The sequence below is a fragment of the Lepidochelys kempii genome, chromosome 3 (genome assembly GCF_965140285.1).
Source record: "Lepidochelys kempii isolate rLepKem1 chromosome 3, rLepKem1.hap1, whole genome shotgun sequence".
Lineage (NCBI taxonomy): Eukaryota > Metazoa > Chordata > Testudines > Cheloniidae > Lepidochelys > Lepidochelys kempii.
Genome location: NC_136382.1, coordinates 13,034,635 through 13,056,112, shown reverse-complemented (window position 1 = coordinate 13,056,112; position 21,478 = coordinate 13,034,635). Strand labels below are relative to the sequence as shown.

General features: G+C 42.3%; 1 protein-coding gene across 21 annotated transcripts in view; it reads right to left on the bottom strand.

Moving 5' to 3' along the window:
• The window catches only part of PKHD1 (PKHD1 ciliary IPT domain containing fibrocystin/polyductin), a 466,962-nt gene that overhangs the window by 234,690 nt on the left and 210,794 nt on the right, over window positions 1-21,478 (bottom strand). For all 21 annotated transcript variants that reach the window (XR_012157891.2, XR_012157890.2, XR_012157896.2 and 18 more), the window contains 5 exons: window positions 15,407-15,519; window positions 14,206-14,311; window positions 12,738-12,872; window positions 9,547-9,682; window positions 7,562-7,808 (listed from right to left, as the gene is read on the bottom strand). Coding sequence is in view for 16 of the 21 variants with exons in the window: in XM_073335719.2 (XP_073191820.1) it covers window positions 7,562-7,808; window positions 9,547-9,682; window positions 12,738-12,872; window positions 14,206-14,311; window positions 15,407-15,519 (737 nt within the window). In the remaining 5 variants the exon portion in view is untranslated. The remainder of the gene's footprint in view (window positions 1-7,561; window positions 7,809-9,546; window positions 9,683-12,737; window positions 12,873-14,205; window positions 14,312-15,406; window positions 15,520-21,478) is intronic.

Genomic DNA, 21,478 nt, shown 5'->3' with positions numbered 1-21,478 from the left:
CGACCATATCTAGCCTGCAGCCACTCAACACTGCATCACGGCATACGCTGTTCTTCACAGCACTCAATAACTTTCTTGCATATAGATTTACAAAGACTTTTATAAGCTTCAATTATATTTTTACAAGATGTAAAGAGCCCTTCCAGGGCAGTTTAACTGACACATTAGTTTAAATTTCAACTGGACGTGATAGAACACGCTTTTTTTGAGATATGTCCAGATCCATATTTCCCTCAAAGTTCTTGGGGTTTTATTTAGGTTCAGATGGAACTGATACAAATAGTAGACAGAATAATTTCTAACAAAAAATAATGATTTTTTTGACAAAATAGAAATGTTTTTGCAAAAATGTCTGGGGGCGGGTATTTGGGGGAGTATTTTTCAATTGGGTTTTGATCAAAAAACTGAAAACCAAAAAAATCAAAGATTTTGGGGATTTTCAGAAGCCAAAATTGGATTTTCTTTAAAATATTGTCAAACTCCCTACATATTCTGAAAGAAAAGGCCCTTTTCCCCCCAATTTTTCATGGCAGTGGGGGGGGGAGGGAATTAATTCTTTACTAGTTCTATATTAAGGGCTCAAGTTTGGCTGACAGTAGAAACAGCAGGCAGCTGTGAATTTGAGATCCTGATCTCAACCTCCCTAAAGTGACTCCCTGGAATGGATTCATTTATATACACAATCAAAAAGGCTCATTTTCAGGGAGTGCTGAATTCATCTGTCTCTTCCCTCCTTAATATCTCCTGCCAAGTAACATCACGACAAGGAAACATGGTGCATTTGGGTTAACATCAACATGACACGAAAGCAAAAAACACAGAACCAAGATTCAGACAAACAGGACCAAATTCTGATCTTTTACACCAGGGTAAATCTGAAGCAACTCCATGTCAGTCACTGCATTTATTGCCGTGCAACTGACCATCTGTTCCGTTCTCTTTAAACAAAAACGCACAGTACTTCCAACACTATGGAATCAGAGTGAGATTCTGATGGCCGGACTCTAGATTGTTTTGTTAGCCCCAGAAAACTTCTGACTGCATAAGAAGAGAAGGATAGCCTTGTGGCTCCGGAACTAGACTAAGATTCGGGTGATCTGGGTTTGAGTATTAACATTTGCCATCAGGGTCTTTCCCCGATTTAAGATACAATCCACTCTGACAGCATTAACAGATAAGATGGAAACCTTGCCTCCTGCATTACATGGCTCTGAGGAAGCACCAGTGGTCCTATGATTATAGATGGGAAATTCCACCAGCTATAAGGCCATCTGCATCATGCCCAGAGAGGCTATGCAGAATTATTCCCTACAGTACATGTTTTGTGCTATGCCCAGTGCAGTTTTAAATTATTCAAATGATGGTACTTTCTTTCACCATTCTCCTGGGAGATTATCCAAGACCAATGGACTTCATTGTGAGGAAATCTTCCCCGCTGCCCAGTTTTCCTTTCTCAACTTCTTTCCATTTTTCCTAGTTACACACCCTGGCACCAATCATAGACCATTCCCTCATTCTTGTTTACAACCTTCAATACCTCTGGATGAAATCCACCTTCCCCCAAGACATCTTCCAGTTGTGCTGTAAAAATGTACTTTATTGTATCATTCTCTGTAGCCCCTTATTTACTTGCCTCCACATTTCCCTGACGAGTCCATTTGTAGGGCACTGCCCCTGTCCATGAAGCCTCTTTGACCTATACTCTATTTGAATGCACATTATGTGGGCTGATGTTCCGGGCTGCAAGCTGATGTTCTTTCAACTTAACATGAAGGTGATTTGGCTGGTGGCGCACACACAGGAGAGTGAGATCTAGAAATAGCATAGAGAAGATTCTCTTGATCGCCATGGAGGGGGGTTACTCAGTTCAGAAAACATTCCACTGGGGGACAGGCTAGCAGCTGGCCTGGGGAAGTAGTGCTGCCAAGTATCTTTGGCATCAGCTGACTCCCTGCTCTTGGAAAGAATGGAAATAGGAAGGAGGCTAGCCTGAAAGGAAAGGAAAGAGCCAAAGGCCCCTGCTGCGACTAGTTAAAAGTATTAAGCCATCTACCTGCAGTGAAGGGCAACGTTGAATGCCAGATTCAAACTATCCCAAAATTCATAAGTGCTGGGATCTAAGGTTCTAATTCATTGTTAGTTCTGCTCACCCCCCAAGACCCATTGGCACTGTGAACTGGAAGGAACAAGAGGGATCTGAATATTTGTTAGAGAAGTGCACCATCATCTTTTATGCATTATCATCATTTATATTCTGGGGTGCCCAGATGCCCCAATCAAAACTGGGGCATCACTGAGCTAGGGGCTGTATGTATATAGAATAAGGGAGAGCCTCTGCCCCAAGAGCTTGCAATCTAAACAGGCAAGACAAATAGACAAGACAATCTAAATAGACAACACAAGTTACTTCTTCTCCCAAAGAGTGGGAGGGGAAGTAACTTGCCCAAGGCCACATGGCAGAGCCAGGAATAGGACATAGATCTCCTTACTCCCGGTTTAGTGCCTGGTCCACTTAACTGCACAACTCCGTAATCCCACTGATTACAGACTTTTGGTTTAGTGGAAGTGCGTATTTGCATGGGAAGTTTCTATGTAGCTGAAGGCTTCAGGAAATGTCCCCCAGCCCTGCAATTATACAGCAACTTGTTTTTTTTCCTATTTGGAAATGTTTTTCCTTCTTCTAAAACATGAATAATACGAAGGCTCTGAATTATTTACATCCATCTGACAGCGCTCTTCAGCACTGCTGCCAGTGTGCAACGAACTTGAAACAGCAAAATCGGAAAATGGTACAGATTTGTACACTAAACATAAAATGAAATGATGGGGGGCTTGGGGAGGGGGGAAATCAAAAAGCTGGAGTGATTTTTTTTTCATGTGTTAAAACACTCTTCTTAAGAGAGAGCAATTCTAATGTATCCTTCCTCTATGAGCAGTAGTGGTAATGTTTGGCTACGCAACATTTCTCCTTTAGCTGCCAGCAACTCAAATGCAGTAGCCAGCCCAGCTCACATAAGCAGCGGTAGCAACAAGAGGTGAACTGGAATAGCACATCGCAGTTGTATGTCCGTCAAAGCGGAAGCGAGATATTTGACTCTTCCTGAGCATTGTAGAAAGAGCCTGACACATAGCAGTTCGGGTAGGAAACTGAACTTTCTGAGCCTGACGGTCATTTACCCTCAGGTTACATCTACACTGGAGTGGAGGTGTAATCCCCTGCTCGGGGAGATGTACCCCTCGCTAGTTTGCATTAAGCTAGCTCTCTAACGTCGCAGTGCAGCCAGGGCTCCACAGGCAGCGGAAGGGCCTCGCCGCCTAGAGATTCCTGTCTGGACCCTAGGTACCTACTCGGGGTGGCTAGCCCGCCCTGCTGCCTCTGCAGCTGCAGTGACATTGCTATTTTTAGCATGCTAGCTTGATCAGAGCTAGCAGGTGTATGTCTAGGCAAGCTGGAAATCACATCTCCAGCACAGACAGACCCTAAGGCCTTTGGCCACCGGCACACTGTAAAGGGGCCCAAACAGGTGTTTACACTACTACTCACCACCACAATATATTTTCCTCTATATAGAGCAAACGGGAGGCAGAACTCAAATGACAGGGGTACTCAGGGTTTTTTCAATCACATGACCCTTCTTCACCTCATGTCACATGACTGAGCCTAGGAAATATAAGGACCTGTGTCTCATTTACATTTCTGGTAAATCTAGACAGCCAATGAAGATGCAATTGTAGCATGTGTGGGTATACCCATCCTCGCTTTAATATAGCCAGTGTGGGAAACAACAATAGTGACTGTGTGGCGGCAGGGGCTTCAGTAAAGGCTAGCTGATCCCATAGGAGCCCGCTGGGGACCCTGGGTATGTAGTCGGGTTGTTAGCCCACACTGAAGTCTGTCCTGCCACGTCTTCACTACTAGAGAGACCCATGCTAGCTAGATTAAAGCTAGCATGGCTATGCCTAACCTTGCTACAATCATACCTTCACTTGCAGTGCAAAAAGAAAGAAGCAGGCTGGCAAGGAGAAGAGTATAATAGAATAGGGAGGGTAAATTCTGCACCTTAATCTGGATGGTGATTCTCAAGGAGAGAGACAACACATCATCTATTTTAGGTACTTACGTGGCCTCCATCACCATAATATCTGAGCACCTCTCAATCTTTAATGCATTTATCCTCGACACACCCCTATAAGCTATTATCCCCATTTTATAGATGGAGAATTGAGGCACAGAAAGGCTATGGCCCAGATTTTTAAAGGTATTTAGGTGTTGCAATGCTCAGCATTGCAATGCCTAACTGATTTAGGAGCCTAAATCTCATTTTCAAAAGGCATTTAGGCAGTTAGGAATCAAAATCCCATTGAGAGTCAATGGGATTTAAACTTCTGGGTCATTAAAAATCTGAGCCTAAGTGACTTGCGCAGGTTCACACTGGAAATCTGTGGAGGAGCAGAGAATTTAAGCAGGTCTCCAGTCCTAGGAAGTGCCCTAACCATTGAACCATCCTGTCCTCTAATTTATTTAGAATTTCTAAAGGCTTTTGGATTAAGTGCCTCATGAGATGCTATTGGGAACCTTTATATCTGAAGGCTGAGACATCCTGTTACAAAATAAAAAGTGGTATTCTCAATCAGGGATCTGAATGTGCTTTCCAAAAGATAACTCATTACCTGAGCTGCTCAAGGAAAAAAAAAGGAATGTTTGTTGTTTTTGTCAAAAAAAAATCTTTAAAACATTTTTTTTAAACAAATTGTGGTTTTTTTGTGAAAATTTTCATTTTGTTGAGAAGCCATTTTTCATCCAAGAAATAAAAAATGTGGAGAAAAGATCTTCGTCCAGCTCTAACAATTATCATAATCCCCTTTTTTCGATGGGGGCATAAGTGGCATAGAAAGTAGTTTGGTTTCCCCAATGTTAGTGGCAGTGGTCACTACAAAACCCAGGTCTCCTGACTCGGAATCCTCTGCTGCAACCACTAGACCACAGTGCAGTCAGCGGGAGTCATGTCCTGAGCAGGTGTAAAGATTTGGCCCAGGAAGAACAACATAATCAACTAAAATCATAGAGGTAGAATGTAATTCCCCAGAATAGTGGGGTTAGTTTGGCTACTCTTGTGAAAAGTGCCATGGACTCTTCAGTGATGAGTGGTGAGGACTTGGATTGGACATGTGCAGAACCACCGTGCTGGGGAATCAGTATAGTGTTGATTTAAAGGGTAGAGTGCCAGCTGCTACATTAACAACAGGCAACAGCCAGGTCTCTTATCTACCTAGACTATGTATCCTTACCCTACATTCATCATTGTAGTATCTGAGTGCCTTACAAACTCTAAGGGCTTGTGTGCCTTGGATCTGGAGGCGCCATTTCCAGTTCGGGTAGACATACCCACGCTAGCATGCTAATAATAGACGTGTAGCCGTGGCAGCACGAGTGGCAGATAGGCTAGGTGCCCAAGTACGCACCTATGGTTTCAGATGGGATCGTACTTGGGGCACCTACTCTGTCTCACTGCAGCTACACTGCTGTGGCTACTCGGCTGTTTTTCGCAAGTTAGCTCAATCAGAACTTAGTGCAGGGACGGCCACCTGAGCTGGAAATTACACCTGCAGTTCCAGCATAGACCTACTCAAAGAGTTAACACATTAACTGAATTCTACGCACCCCACAGTCAGTAGGCTTTTGTCTTAGGTTTGTCTATGGGGTCCAGGTCAGGGAAATGGGTTTTACATTTCTGTCTGGAGGTGGTGGGACTCTAAGCTCTGCCAGGAGTGAAGCCACAAGGGATTTACCAAGAAAACTCTGTTTCCCACGAACACCCTTGAGGATGGTATATGCTTTATTCCAGTGGCTTATTCCCTTGCTGTAACAGGAATTCATAATCATGCAGAGTGAGGAAAGACCCAGTGGTGAGCTGGAGCCGGTTCGCACCGGTTCGCTAGAAACGGTTGTTAAATTTAGAAGCCCTTTTAGAACCGGTTGTTCCGTGAGGGACAACCGGTTCTAAAAGGGCTTCTAAATTTAACCGGCCCAAAGTGGCGCCTTAGGCACCAACTCTATGGTCAGGGGAGAGGGGTGGATGGGGCAGGGGTCCGGGGGGGCGGGCAGCATCAAGGAACGTGGGGGGGTTAGATGGGGCAGGAGTCCCGGGGGGGAGGGAGTGGGCAACGACCCCCTCATGGGGTGAGGAGGAACCAGTTGTTAAGATTTTGGCAGCTCATCACTGGAAAGACCCACAGGGAGCTAGGACCAGTCCCAGAAATAGCTTTGAAGATGAGAACTACAAACTCTGTTCTCAATGCGGAGCATAGGAGCTGCTGTGAGATTAGCTGGTCATTCTGGCTGAGTAAGGGGACTGAGTACTGACCTAGCCTAACCCTGTTTAGCTAGTGAGGTCTGATGGGAATCCCCATGCAAGGTGCTTTAGCACCTCATGGCAAGAGAAGGAAAGTTTATACAACAGGGTTGCCTGCCTTAGCAGGGGACTTGATTTGATGACACAGAAGGCACCTTCCAGTCCTATGTTTCTATGAAGCAGGGACATGAAAGGTTACATAAATCCTAATGGTGTCAGCAAGAAAGACACAACAGAAATAGAATTCCAGAAATTAATCTATTGTAAAGGGTTTTTTTTTTGTTAATTAAATAAATCAGCGTACTTAATCCTGCATCGTGGCAGGGGGTCAGACTACATGACCCTTGCGGTCCCTTCTAAGCCTGTGATTCTAATACCCCGTAGAAACAGCAGGCTGCTGATCCAATGGTAGCTCAGCCTGTGTGACCATGAAATGCTGGCTCCAATATTAATAGTATTATATGAATCTGAAAGTTCATTAAATCAACATGGAAAATGAATTAGATGGAACTGAAGTGAGTTTGCCAGGGATAGGTATAATCAGCCATTACCTTCAGAACAATCCACACTTGGGGAGCTCTTCAGGGAAAAAATTGTAAGAACATTCTCCTTGGTTTGAATCTAATGTAATTCAAACTTTTTTCTTTAATCCTCCATTACTTGTGATTGTCTTTATTGTCTAAAAATATCTGGTGGAGGCCAGAAATCTGGGTTCAATTCCCATTTCTGCCATAAACTCTATGACCTTGGGCAAATCATTTAGGCCAAAAGTGTCCACTAGTTTTGGCTACCTCAGTTTCAGGGCCCATCTTGAGATGCACAGAGGCCTGATTCTCATTTACACTAAGACCCGTTTACACCACTCTGACAGTGTGGAGGACTGTACAAGTGGTGGAAGTTACAACTACATCCACTTTAAGGCCCCTCTGCACTGCCAGAGTTATGGGAAGGGACTGCAGAATAAATGAGAATCAGGTTTTTAATGTCCAACCTTGCCCTTGGACAAGCTCAGCTTTTACAGCTATAGAAACCAAAATAATAAGGGTAAGTGATTTGCCTAGGACCAGAGAGAGAGGCCGTGGAAGAGCTGGGATTAATCTGAGTCTTCCTTAGTTCCAGAACTGTGCCCAGACCTGATACCTCTTCCCAATATGGAACATAAAAGCCCAGGCCAGACCTGAGCTTGCAAAGATGTAATTGCTACTTACAAACCAATAGACATACGGTGAAAAATAACATCCCTTCCACAAACACTCCCCCTGGCAGCATGACTGAAGTTAGCACTGGCCACGCAGGAAGCTGAAAGTGTGTCCATAGAAGCAAGGAGGTGACTTCCTTCCTGTCCTGTGAGGGAGCCATCCAGATCTTCGAGGATGGCCGAATGGGGAAATGGGAATGACGCCTGGTTGGGTGAATTCAGGAATGCCAACCGTTCAGCTCTCACTGTAAATCCACCTGGGGAAACAAGCAACCATTCAGAAATGCAACATCACACCTTTGTCTGACTGGGGGTGCAGGGGCACTACCTACTCCCCCTTCCCCCCCGCACCATCCCCACCCGGTGAACAAGGGGTTAACCTCAACTGAGTTTCCTGTCAGAGAAATGGCTGCTTGGGACAGAAAGGGGAGCCTGCAGGCCTCCACACCCTGGGTCTGCGGTGTGGCTGGTCACATACCTCACATGTTATTGGTTCTACCTACTGACTGGATAATGAAATATTTTAAACAGAAGAATCATAACCAGATGGGAAGCATGGTCATAGGAATGGCCTTACTGCATAGACCCAAGATCCACCTAGTCCAGTATCCTTACCTCTAACAGGCCTTTTGATTCGAGCACTGGATTCAGATGCAGCAGTAACAGTAGGTTGGCCCCAAACTAACATAATCAAATAGGCTCATAACTACATACACACACACACCCCCCTGGCCCAGGACCCAAAGCAAACAAAACATAGCACTTTTGTTCACTAGTCACTGTTTGTTAATATAGGACCTTCCTTTTGCACAGCTGAAGTTGCTTTGGGGGCAGATTTTGCCCTCCTGGTGCCATTTGATCTCCATTGCTGAATTATTTTTCACCATTTTTATACGAAAGTGTATGGTTTTATATAGTTTATAATTACACATACACACATATTTAACAGTTAATTGCAGTTGGAACGTTCTTCAAAGAGCCTTTGGGTAGCTCCTGAAAACTCAGTATAATTCTTCGTTTACATACATTATCTCAGGCAAATTCACCTAAGATTTAGGGTGGCCTGAGGTACAACCTTGTTGGAATTCTATGAGGATGGGTTGCAGTGATTAAAGAATATGCCACTATGTTGAAGTATTACCCCCCCCCGAAAAAGGAATATTAACAAATTAATGTGTTAATCGCTATCCTTACATCCCAATGGGGCTTCTGAATAATTGTCCCAAACTCAGAGAAATAGGAAAATTAAATCATGGTTGGGAAAAAAAACCACCTTCATCTGAAATCTATGCAGCATTCATGTCTGTCAGTTTAATAGCCCAGCTCTTCCAGGTAGAGAATCCATGAGCAGCATCTGCACCCAGAGCCCCAGACAGGGGTGAGCGCACTGCAGTAAGGGGCTGGCAAGGCAGCAAAAAGGCTGTAAGGAGATACCCATGCGTCAGCCCACCAGTGATATCAGAACACTGAGGACTACTTTCAAAAGCACCCTAATGAACACGTATGTGTCCAAGGGATGGAGTTATAATGCTCCCTCCTAAAATTATGGCCCACAGCTGGCCCAGATTACCAGAGCCGCATAAGACAGGTGTTGATTTGCAGGACAGCTACATTAAGTTTTTCTATGACCCTCCTTCCCACAGCATCTGAGCACCTCAAAATTTTTAATGGGTTTATCCTCACAACACCACTCCGAGACAGGGAAGTGCTATTACCCTATTTCATAGAGGGGAAACTGAGGTACAAAGAGACTAGGTAACTTGTCCAAAGTCATACAGGAAGTCTGTGGAAATGCAATGAATTGAACCCAGATCTCGTGAGTCCCAAGGCAGTGCCCTAGTCAGTGGATCATCCTTCCTCTGGGATACAGGCAGCAAACTCTAGCGATGCCTCTCGGTGAAAGAAACAAAATCACAAGGGCAACACCAATCTTTACAGAACTCCAGGATTTTTCAGACTCTGCTATGTCAGAGCATCAGTGTAAATGTAACTTACCCTGGCCTTGGTAACAGCCAGAACAGGTGCTGATTGCAGTGCAAGTGCTAATATCGAAGTTCATGAAAGATGTACTGGAAACCAACAGTTCATGCCTTTGGGGAGTTTTCAGCCCTGCTGACATACAGCTACTGTCCTGCAAGATGAAAGTAAAGAGCACAGCCGAACACATCAGCATTTGCGTCTCCCGAGTGAAATAAGCCCAGGGTCCAGATCCTCAGCTGCTGCAAATTGATGTAGCTCCTTTGAAGTCCACAAAGCTGGGACCAATTTACACCATCTGAGGACCTGGTCCAGGCTGTCCAATATATTCACAACAAAACTTGGAAGCACACAAAGGATGGAAAATCAGAAAGCAAATAAATATGGAGAAAGAAGAAAAGATAAGGGTGAAAAAAACAAAACCAAAAAACTTAGGCAAAGAGGCAAAAAACATGACCAGAAAGAGAAAATGGACAGAAACAAAATGACAGTAGCTCTTCCAGGACATAGCACACAGAGACATGGGGGTAGCTGGTCCCATCTCCCAGTCCATGTGCTGCTGCTGGGAGCAATCGTAGGCACAGAGATGGTGGGGAGAGTGGAAGAGGAACTGGCATGACCCCATCTGCTGATGTTGGTTTGGGGCCCACCCACTATCCTGGAAGGACCCTCATCAGCAGGAAAGCACAACCAAAGCCCTACACAAACATTGTATCAAGGAACTTTAAACACATGAATCAAAAATGCAATTTAAAGGTACTCTATAGCAACAGGATTCTTTTAATTAGCCATTAAAGATGGCATTGTCCCTTTAAGAGACAGGGGCTCTGCCATTTCCCTTGAGCCCTCCCCAAGGAGGGAATTTGGAGATTCTCTAGGTGAAGAACTTGGTTCCAAGTCAGTACTGAGCTAGCCTCAACATGGGGTTCCACAGACCAGACAGATTTAAATCTTCGAATGTTTTTTTCCTACCTACTTTTTGCTTTATTTATGTCCATCCCATCACCCCCAATTATATCCCTTTGCTTCACATTGTACAAGCTGTTTCCTTTCTTAATGTTTTCACCCTTCAAATATTTTTAGAAGACTGTTTCACTCTTTCTTCCTCCCCAAACATGCATCACCTGCCTTGGACAATCTGTCTTTGCCAGAAGTTAACGGTTTCTTTTACATGCAATGCATATGCATCTGGTTCACTGACTGAAAAATGCAAAGGCTCTGATCCAAAGCCCACTGAAGTTAACGGGAGCCTTTTTGTTGACTTCCGTCAGGCCCAGATACTACAGCACTAAAAGACTGAGGACTCAATTTCAATTTTCCTAATATTTCCAAAAATAATAATCTGCTTGCAAGGCACCCCTTTAAAAAACAAAACAGCTGGCAGAGCAGAATAGCCAATGTTCCTGTTAAATTCATGTCACAAAGTTTTAATTGATGTTAAAGAGACATCATTATTAAAGGGAGAATTACATAAATTAAGATGTAAATGATGACAAGGCGACTCTTATCATGAGATAATCAAAGATAATCACACCCTTGGGGGCCAGTGAGGAACAACACACAGCTGAGCGCCTCTACTTCTCTTAACATGTAAAGCCCTGGAGTTCTCTGGATCCTGTAACAACACAGAGAGCCATCCCTTCCAGTCTGAGAGCAATTCACTGTACAGCTAGAAGATTAGTTGTTTGGGGCCGTAGCTTTATTTGAGCTCTGTACTCCTTATGGATCAATCCACTACATTAAAATGCTGTCTTCCCCGGGCTTATAAATTAGCCTTTTAAAAAATATATCCATCAGCCAATCAGATTGGCAATGTACCCCAAGCAATTCAGTAAGCTGAGCTAGAAACCAGAGCAGAAAAATATGAAAAAGAAAGCTGTGGACAGCTGTTGATAAGATTCTATTATTAATTAAACTGTTTGCATTCCAGTACCACACAGAAGACTCAGTCAGGCAGGGATCTTATTGTACGAGATGTTGCACAAGCACATAGTGAGGGAAGATACAATTTACTGTCATAAATAATAACAGTTAGCACATGATCATATTTTTCATCTTCAAATATGACTTAATTCTCAGAGCCCCAGTGTGAAACACTGATTTACAGAGTGAGGAATCAGGACAGAAAGGTTAAAAAATATTGCCCAAAAGATTACAAGGGGTATCAGTGTCAGGACTGGAATTGTGTACCCGAGTCCCAAACTTGTGCTCAGGCCACTAGACTAAATTTTTCAGTGACACCCGGTTATATGCTGGCTGGGCATTTTTGTAAAAGGTTAAAACTAAAGATGGTTAGAGCTGGTCAAAATATTATCAACAGAACAGTTTTCCATCAACAACTGAATTTAGTTTAAATCTAAATGTTTCACAGGAATGCGTCAATTTTTGACTAATCAAAAAAAATCAAAATATTTCACTTCAGCAGGGTCAAAATCTGTCATTTTTTATACCGTTAAATGTTTCATTTCAAAAGTGTCATTTCAATTCCTTCCGTTTAGTCTGTTATACTCTATTAAAATATTAATTTTGATACAATATTTAATATTATGTGTATACAACCTAAGTTTAAGAATTTAAACAAATGTCAAATGAAATGTTTCGATGGTCTCAAATCAACATTTCTGAATTTTTTTTCTGTGGGAAATTTCAGCTTTTGACTCCAAATTGGACTTAAAAAAAAAAAATTGGAATTTCCCACAGAATGGAAATTCTGTCTCTGGCTCAGTTTTAGTTTTTGTGTTTGGATAGAGCTTGTACTTGGATATACAGTAAAACCTGTAGAACCTGGTATGTGAAAAGTGACATTATAACTAGTTTTATAACCTTATTGTACTTCCCTCTACTACCATCCTAAAATAGAGGCAGCTAATATTATGAAACCACTGACTTGGAAGGGTAATGTTGCTGGCACACTTCCCTCTCATTCAGTACCAAAATGGTGCCCTTGCATGGTATTAGGGGCATTGCGCTGCTGGAGTGTTGTTTTTCAGGTGGAATGGAAGAAACGTAGGCCCTTATTATTTGAGTTATGGAGGTTTCTCAAAGCTCAGAGATTAAGTGAAGTTGGCACTGAGAAAACAACTAAATCTTCTGGAGAAGCTGGCTTTTGTATTTCCTTCTGTTGGGTCTGATACTAGTCTGTAAGAAGGACCGTTTTAAAATAGACTGGGCTGAAGAAGCAGAATGAAAACAGCTATTGGAGTTCTTACCTTTTGACCAAGGTGTCCAAGTAATAAGCTGTTAGCAATAGTGGTGTTTCCAAGGCTTTCCACGATGTCAATTCCAAAATCTTTGCAAGCATAGATCTGGAAATTTCGGAGTTCCAGGTTGCGGCTGCTAAAAATCTATTTAAAAATAATAATAATAATAAATACAGAAAAGTTCTGTGGATCATTATTATCCTTTCACCACTGTGTAGCAGAAGAGGGAGATTGTCAAAGGCACAAACAGAAGTTGAGCATCTAATTTATCTTTGAAAAGCTCACCCTTAATTCTTTATTCCTGTTTACAAGGATTCAAAAAAATAACAGGTTATTTCCACGTTGATACAAAAACTGCACTGGAAAAATGAGACTAAATAGTCAGCAATATCCAGGGTTGAAGATGCAGTAAAGACTATTTTTGTAATTATTGAAGAGAGCAATAGCTAAAGAAGACAAGGGGGGAAAAGATGTATCATAAAGAGGCATTCCTTGAAGGTAATCAAGGTACTTTTTACAACCACATGATTATGGGAAGATAGCTCCCAGTGGGTAGCACATTCAAGGAACACAAAATAAACCTCATTATTATGATGCGGTGGGGCAATAAGGTACAAAGAATAATAAATTGGGTGGTTTGGCAGCCTGGCTATCTGAGTCAGCATGACGGATAAAAGGTCACCAAAATTGGAAAACACTGGTCAACTTTATGTTGTTTCATACAAGTAAACATTTCCAGAACCAGCAAATTCCATTTTAGGATGTTGAAAAATTCAGCAGTATACAGAGAAGAGCCACAGAAAGGATTTGAGACTAGAAACATGCCTTACAGAGACTTTAGGAGCTCAATCCCTTTAGGTTATGAAAGAGAAAGTTAAGAGATGACTTGATCACAGCCTATAAGTACCTATATGGGAAGAAGGTATTAGATACTATAAGGCTCTTTAGTCTAGCAGCCAAAGGCATACCTAGATTCAATGGCTGGCAACTGAAGCTAGACAAATTCAGACTAGACATAAATGCACATTTTTCACAATGAGGATAATTAACCATTGAAAGAATTAACCAAGGCATGGTGGTGGATTTTCCATCATTTAGAATCTTTAAAATTAGCATGAATGTCCTAAAAGGTCTGATCTAGTTCCACCACAAGACATTGGGACTGATGCAGGAATTACTGGGTTAAATCTGGCCTGTATTATGCTGGAAGTCAGACTAGATCAGTGGTTTTCAACCTGTGGTCCACAGACCCCTAGGGGTCTGCAGACTATGCCTAAGATTTCCAAAGGGTCCCTACCTCCACTCAAAATTTTTTAGGGGTCCACAAATGAAAAAAGGTTGAAAACCATTGAACTGGATGATCACAGTGGTCCCTTCTGCAGTACCAACTGACCAAAGTGGGTACAGAGGAGCTGCACCTTTGAGGATTACATTGAAGTGTCCTGAACTACCAAAATACAATTAAAACCAATTATACCTGAACCCCGCCTTGATTTCTCCAGGCTGTGAAGCTCTGGAACAGAACTGGGCCCAGGCCATCTACACGTTTTGGCTGGTATTCTGGATACACCAGGAGACCATACCTGTGTAAGAAGAAAAATGAAGGAAGAGAATGCCCAACTTTCTTTCTGTATATTTATTTATGTGTAGGTTTTTCTATTACACTTATCATGGTATCTTAGTGCCCAAGCCTGCACTAGCTCTCTGCATCGGCACATTTATTCAGAAATAAAGAGGTTTTGTACTCAAATATTATATATATATATATATATATATATATATACACACATCTAACAATCCTTGTCCAGAAGTAGTTCTCTCAAACTCATGACATTTCTCTTGCAAGTGCCTCCAGAATTTGCCACAAGAGGGCTAATGCTCAGGCTGAGACAAGACAGCTATGTACTCTCACCATCCATCAAACTCTGGCCAACTTTGCTGCCTCTGAACTAATTGGATCCAGATAGAAAGTCCCTTACAATTTGGAATTCAACAACGTAAGGGTGAGTTTTGATTCCAACAGTGCCAAAGTTTGGGTGTTTCTGCACGCAACAATTTTGGTTTGACCAGTTGGAGGGTTTCTATCTAGATCATGGTTCAAACTTCCTGAAGTTTTAAGCATGTGAATAATCCCATTTCTATTCAGTAAAGCACTTAGTCACATGCTTGTATTTAAGCATGTCCTTAAAGTTAAGCATATAAGCACCTGCTTAAGTGTTTTGCTGAATAAGGATGGGATTACTCACAGGCTTGAAGTTAGGCAGGTGATTAAGTGCTTTGCTAATTCGAAGCCTTAAATCTACAGGGATCACTTCATCTGGTACTGAAATGCAGCACCTCTGGGGTGAAATGCATCAGCTGTTAACAATACACATGAAGACTACACAATAGTTTAGGACAGGAAATGAAAAGGGATGTGTCTAATTGAAACTTGAAATGGAAACTATTTACAGATAATCCATGAGAAATAAACCAAACTGAATCGTTATCAGATGACTTCTTTCTGCTGTGGAAAAATCCTTTTATAGATCAGAGAAGATTTTAAATGAACACAAAGCTCTGAAGCTATATTTAAAGGGACAGAGCCTAATTATCTATTTCAATTAATGGGGGGAAAATACTTAAGCAATTCATACTATTGAAAAAAAAAATCTTTAGCAAAGGGAATCCCCAAATACCTTGTGCAGGAATGGGCTGTGTTCTTACTGAAGGCAAGAAGAGGAGTTTGTGATGGTCCCTCAGGCGAGAGATGAAAGAAATAGCCATAACCAGCGGCACACACTGTATTAGCCTGCAGACAAGCATGCACTACAGTTAGAAAAGATTCCTGGCAATTAAAAGCTTTGTTTTTAAAATCACTTTGGGCCAAGCCCTCTAGTCCTATGCCTTTAACTTACATAGTTCTCCTAAGTGCTTTAGAAGAGCTAACTATTTATTTATTATTATTAATTTATTATTATTGAAATCAGTGCAAATTCTGCCAAGTACATACTACAGCATCCTCACTCCTGCTTTCTTTCTCACCCAGGGCCACTCTCCACCCTCAAGCCATGCAATAGTATCTGGCAGACAAGCAGGCATATCATATAGCACCTCAAGTTCCATTCTGATCTGTAAATTCCACAAAATTCCAGGTTGGCTAAAATTTCTTGTTCACTGAACATTATTTTATACATAAGTGGGCTGATTAAATCTTGGTCTACCAATTTCTGTCTTTCTCAACATGTATATTTTTCCATGCAAAAACAAACAAACACTAGAGTTAATGCAACACTAGAGTTGAGATATTGAGCAGAACATGCAGAATTAAGGGTTAACGGACAAATGATTTGTCAATGGTTGGAAGCTGAAGCTAAACACGTTCAAACTAGAGACAAAGGACGGGGTTTTTTTTTTAATCAGTGAGGTTATTAACTACTGGAAGAAGTGACTAAGGACACGGTGGATTCTCCAGCACTCAAAGTCTTTAAATCAAGACTGGGTATCTTTCGAAAAGATATGCTACAGCTCAAAACAGAAGATCCAGGCTTGATGTAGAAATTGTTGGCTGAGGTTCTCTGGTCTGTGCTATGCAGGAGGTCAAACTAGAAGTCATAATGGTCTCTTCTGGCCTTAAAGTTATGAGTTTATTAAATAAGTGAGTAGGGAGTGGATTATGCAGGGATATAAGCAATGGGATAAGGAACTTTTCAACGCCAGCAGTGAAATCCTGTCCCATTGAAGCCAATGGGAGTTTTGCAATTGATTTCAAAGGAGACAGGAGTTTATCCTAATCATAATTCAGATCTGCTCTGTGTTGGCAGTGGCCAAAATCAGTTGTCATTAGATGGTGTCAATCGTCATGGTGTTTTTATGTGGACACTTTTCCACTAGGACCTCCAACTCACTTCGCAAAGGTCACCGGTCAGCCTTAAAATGGTAATGAGTAATGACCCTAATCAAAGCCACACCAGTGACCCAGAGGTGAAAGGCTCCATATTCCATTGCCAGTCTCCTGACCCTGTTAGTTCCCTGCAGTCGTGATCTTTGACATCTTTCAAAAAACAAAAGGATATCAATGTCCAAAGCATTGCCTTATCTCCCATCTTGCAGAGCTGCAACAATTTAGAACATGCTACCCAATACAGATCCCTTTCCCTTAAAAAAATGCTTCTGCAGTCAAGTCACAGTATTCTAGGATCTTTTACTTGCAATTGTGCATTCCACAGAAGATTCATAAGGAAAAACTGCACATTTATTCAGGCAGCCAGTGGCTTGAAGGCAGCGGTTTTAAGCAGGCAGGGAATTTTGTGTGGAAATCAATTTTTTGTGAAGTCAGTGTATTACGGACATCCATGCAATCAAAATTCCAGAGAGAAATTAATTGCCAGTGTATGCCAGATCCCTGAAGGTGTGCATCTGAAGTCACTGGAATAAAATCCAGTCAATGTTTTAAGTGCCTTTTAACTGATAATGTAACTATTTCCATGAATACCTTAGGATGAACAGTGATGGTCCTTTAAAGCTCTGCTTCCTCTTCTCCCCACCAATAAAATACAACACTGAAGGCGTTTCGAGCACTATTCCCCAATGCCAAAGCCCATGAGAATGCAGCAAGTTGTCCTAATGGGTCTATGCAGCAAGCATTCACATTGCAGTAGGTCTCAGAAAGTGCCATGGTAGGGAAGCAATGGTGGGCAATTCTTAAAGGCAGAGGGTGACCAATGGCCAATAGTCTCCCCAATAGTCTCCCCAGTGGCCAATAGTTTGGGAGTTGGCTAGTTCAGATGATATTGGTAAGGAGCTAAGGAACCTTTCATCAGCAACAGTGAATTCCACTGAATGCGTCCGATGAAGTGAGTTGTAGCTCACGAAAGCTTACACTCAAATAAATTTGTTAGTCTCCAAGGTGCCACAAGTACTCAAGTTACTACTAGACAGCTGTTTGGTGAGCTAGGTGCAATTGTTGATGTCCATCCATTTTCTGGTGTTCAGGAGACCACAGCCACAAAAAGATACCTCTAAGCACTAATTTGTATCCCTGTGCTAAGGCAAGAGGCTAAGGACTGAATAAGCATAGAGAATAAGTTGCCTTCTTGTGTTAAAGGAACTCCCTCCATGTTGGAGCTGATGCGCGCTGGAGAGGTACCTGTTCCGAGGATAAAGAGAGGTCTTCATTCTCCAGGGTTGTCAATGCACTAAAACCACAGAGAAGTACAGGCCCAATTCTCCTCATCTGGATGCAAAATAGAAGTAGGTATACTGAAGCTAATGGAATTACTTTGGGGTAAATGAGGAATTCTTTAATGGCTGATTCTGTATGTACCCTGATTCACACAAAGTGACTGAAAACGATTGTGATGTTACGAACAACAGGATTAGGACTTCAAATGAGGAAGGAGCTGCAGGAACTGCTGAACTGCTGTAATGGGACCTGGCCCAGACTCTTTTCTCAGTTTCACTGGGATAACTGAAACGATGGGACTACACTGGTTGTGGCAAATCTGGAGTAACTGAGATTAGAATCTGGTTCCAGATGTTCAGGAATAATAAACGGGGGATGATAAAAAACAGAAAATGCATGTTCTGTAGAAGCAGAATTGTTTGTAGACATAATGTTGATTTTCTAAGTCCTTCAGGAGGCAACAGCAGTTTCATAGAATCATAGAATATTAGGGCTGGAAGGGGACCTCAGGAGGTCATCTAGTCCAACCCCCCTGCTCAAAGCAGGACCAATCCCCAACTAAATCATCCCAGCCAGGGTTTTGTCAAGCCTGACCTTAAAAACCTCTAAGGAAGGAGATTCCACCACCTCCCTAGATAACCCATTCCAGTGCTTCACCACCCTCCTAGTGAAAAAGTTTTTCCCAATATCCAACCTAAACCTCCCCCACTGCAACTTGAGACCATTACTCCTCGTTCTGTCATCTGCTACCACTGAGAACAGTCTAGATCCATCCTCTTTGGAACCCCCTTTCAGGTAGTTGAAAACAGCTATCAAATCACCCCTCATTCTTCTCTTCTGCAGACTAAACAATCCCAGTTCCCTCAGCCTCTCCTCATAAATCATGTGTTCCAGTCCCCTAATCATTTTTGTTGCCCTCCACTAGACGCTTTCCAATTTTTCCACATCCTTCTTGTAGTGTGGGGCCCAAAACTGGACACAGTACTCCAGATGAGGCCTCACCAATGTCAAAGAGAGAGGAATGATCACGTCCCTCGATATTCTGGCAATGCCCCTACTTATACAGCCCAAAATGCCATTAGCCTTCTTTGCAACAAGGGCACACTGACTCATATCCAGCTTCTCGTCCACTGCAACCCCTAGGTCCTTTTCTGCAGAACTGCTGCCTAGCCATTCGGTCCCAGTCTGTAGCGGTGCCTGGGATTCTTCCGTCCTAAGTGCAGGACTCTGTACTTGTCCTTGTTGAACCTTGTCAGATTTCTTTGGGCCCAATCCTCTAATTTCTCTAGGGCCCTCTGTATACTATCCGTACCCTCCAGCGTATCTACCACTCCTCCCAGTTTAGTGTCATCTGCAAACTTGCTGAGGGTGCAGTCCGCGCCATCCTCCAGATCATTAATGAAGATATTGAACAAAACCGGCCATAGAACCGACCCTTGGGGCACTCCGCTTGATATCGGCTGCCAACTAGACATGGAGCCAGTGATCACTACATAATGCAAGTCTAGTGACTTATGAGGAGAGGATGAGGGAACCGGTCTTATTTAGTCTGCAGAAAAGAAGAGTGAGGGGGGATTTGATAGCAGCCTTCAACTATCTGAAGGGGGGTTTCAAAGAAGATGGCTCTAGACTGTTCTCAGTGGTGGCAGATGACAGAACAAGGAACAAAGGTCTCAAGTTGCAGTGGAGGAGGTCTAGGTTGGATATTAGGAAAAACGATTTCACTAGAAGCATGATGAAGCACTGGAATGGGTTACCTAGGGAAGTGGTAGAATCTCCATCCTTAGAGGTTTTTAAGGCCCGGCTTGACAAAGTCCTGGCTGGGATGATTTAGCTGGGGTTGGTCCTGCTTTGAGCAGGGGGTTAGACTAGACGACCTCCTGGTCTCTTCCAACCCTAATCTTCTATGATTCTATGAAGTGTAAAAGTAAAATTAGGCAGGCCAAAAATAATTTGAAGAGCAAATAGCAAAAGACACAAAAACTAACAGCAACAACAACAAAAAATTAAGTACATCAGAAGCAGGAAGCCTGCCAAACCATCAGTAGGTCCACTGGATGACCAAAATGCTAAAAGAAGACAAGGCCAATGCAGAGAAGCTAAATTAATTATTTGCATCGGTCTTCACTGCAGAGGATGAGAGGGAGTTTCCCACACCTGGGCCATTCTTTTTAGATACATATTGGAGGAATTGTCTCATACTGAGGCGTCCATATAGGAGGTTTTCGAACAAACTGATGAATTAAACGGTAATTAGTCACCAGGACCAGATTATATCCACCCAAAAGTTATACAGGAACTCATATATGAAACTCCACAACTACTAACTGTGGTATATAAACTACCACTTAAATCAGCCTCTGTACCAGATGATTGGAGGGTAGCTAGTGTAATGCTGATTTTTAAAAAGACTCCAGAGGCAATCCTGGCAATTGCAGACTGGTAAGCCTAACTTCAGAAACAGGCAAATTGGTTGAAACTGTTGTAAAGAACAAAATTATCAGACACATAGATGAACAACATATATTGGGGAAGAGTTGGCTTTTGTAAAGAAAAATCATGCCTCACCAATCTATGAGAATTCTTTGAGGAGGCCACCAAGCATGTGGACAAGGGTGATCCAGTTGACACTGTGTACTTAAACTTTCAGAAAACTTTTGACAAGGTCCCACACCAAAAAGCTCTTAAGCAATGTAAGCAAACATGGGATAAAAGGCAAGGTACTCTCATGGATCAATAACTGATTAAAAGATAGGAAACAAAGATAGGAACAAATGTTCCGTTTTCACAATGGAAAAGGTTAATAGCAGGGTCCGGCAAGGATCTGCATTGAGACCTGTACTCTTCAATATATTCATAAGCGATCTGAAAAAAAGGGTAAATGGAGAGGGGGCATTTTTACAGATGATATTAAATTACTCAAGATAATTAAGTCCAAAGAGGACTGTGAGAAGTTACAACGGGATCTTACTAATCTGGGTGATGTGGCAATAAAATGGCAGATGAAATTCAGTGTAGGTAAGTACAAAGTACTGTACACTGGAAAAAATAATCTCAACTCTACATACAAAATGATGGGGTCTAAATTAACTGTCACCGCTCAATAAAAAGATCTTGGAGTCATTGTGGCTAGTTCTCTGAAAACATCTGCTCAATGTGCAGGGGCAGTCAAAAAGCTAACAAACTGTTAGGAAACACTAGGAAAGGGATAGATAATAAAACAGAAAATATCAGAAATGTCATGCTCTAAATCCAGGGTACATCCACACCTTGGATACTGCACGCAGTTCTGGTCACCCCATCTCAAAAAATATGTATTAGAATTGGAAAAGGTACCGAGAAGGGCAACAACAATGATTAGGGGCATGAACAGCTTCCATAGTAGGAGAGGTTAAAAAGACTAGGACCGTTCAGCTCAGGAAAGCGATGACTAAAAATGGAGATGACAGAGGCCTATAAAATCATGCCTGGGGTGGAGAAAGTGAATAAGGACGTGTTATTTACTCCTTCTCATAACACAAGAACCAAGAGTCACCTAATGAAATTAATAGACAGCAGGTTTAAAACAATCATAACAAAGTACTTC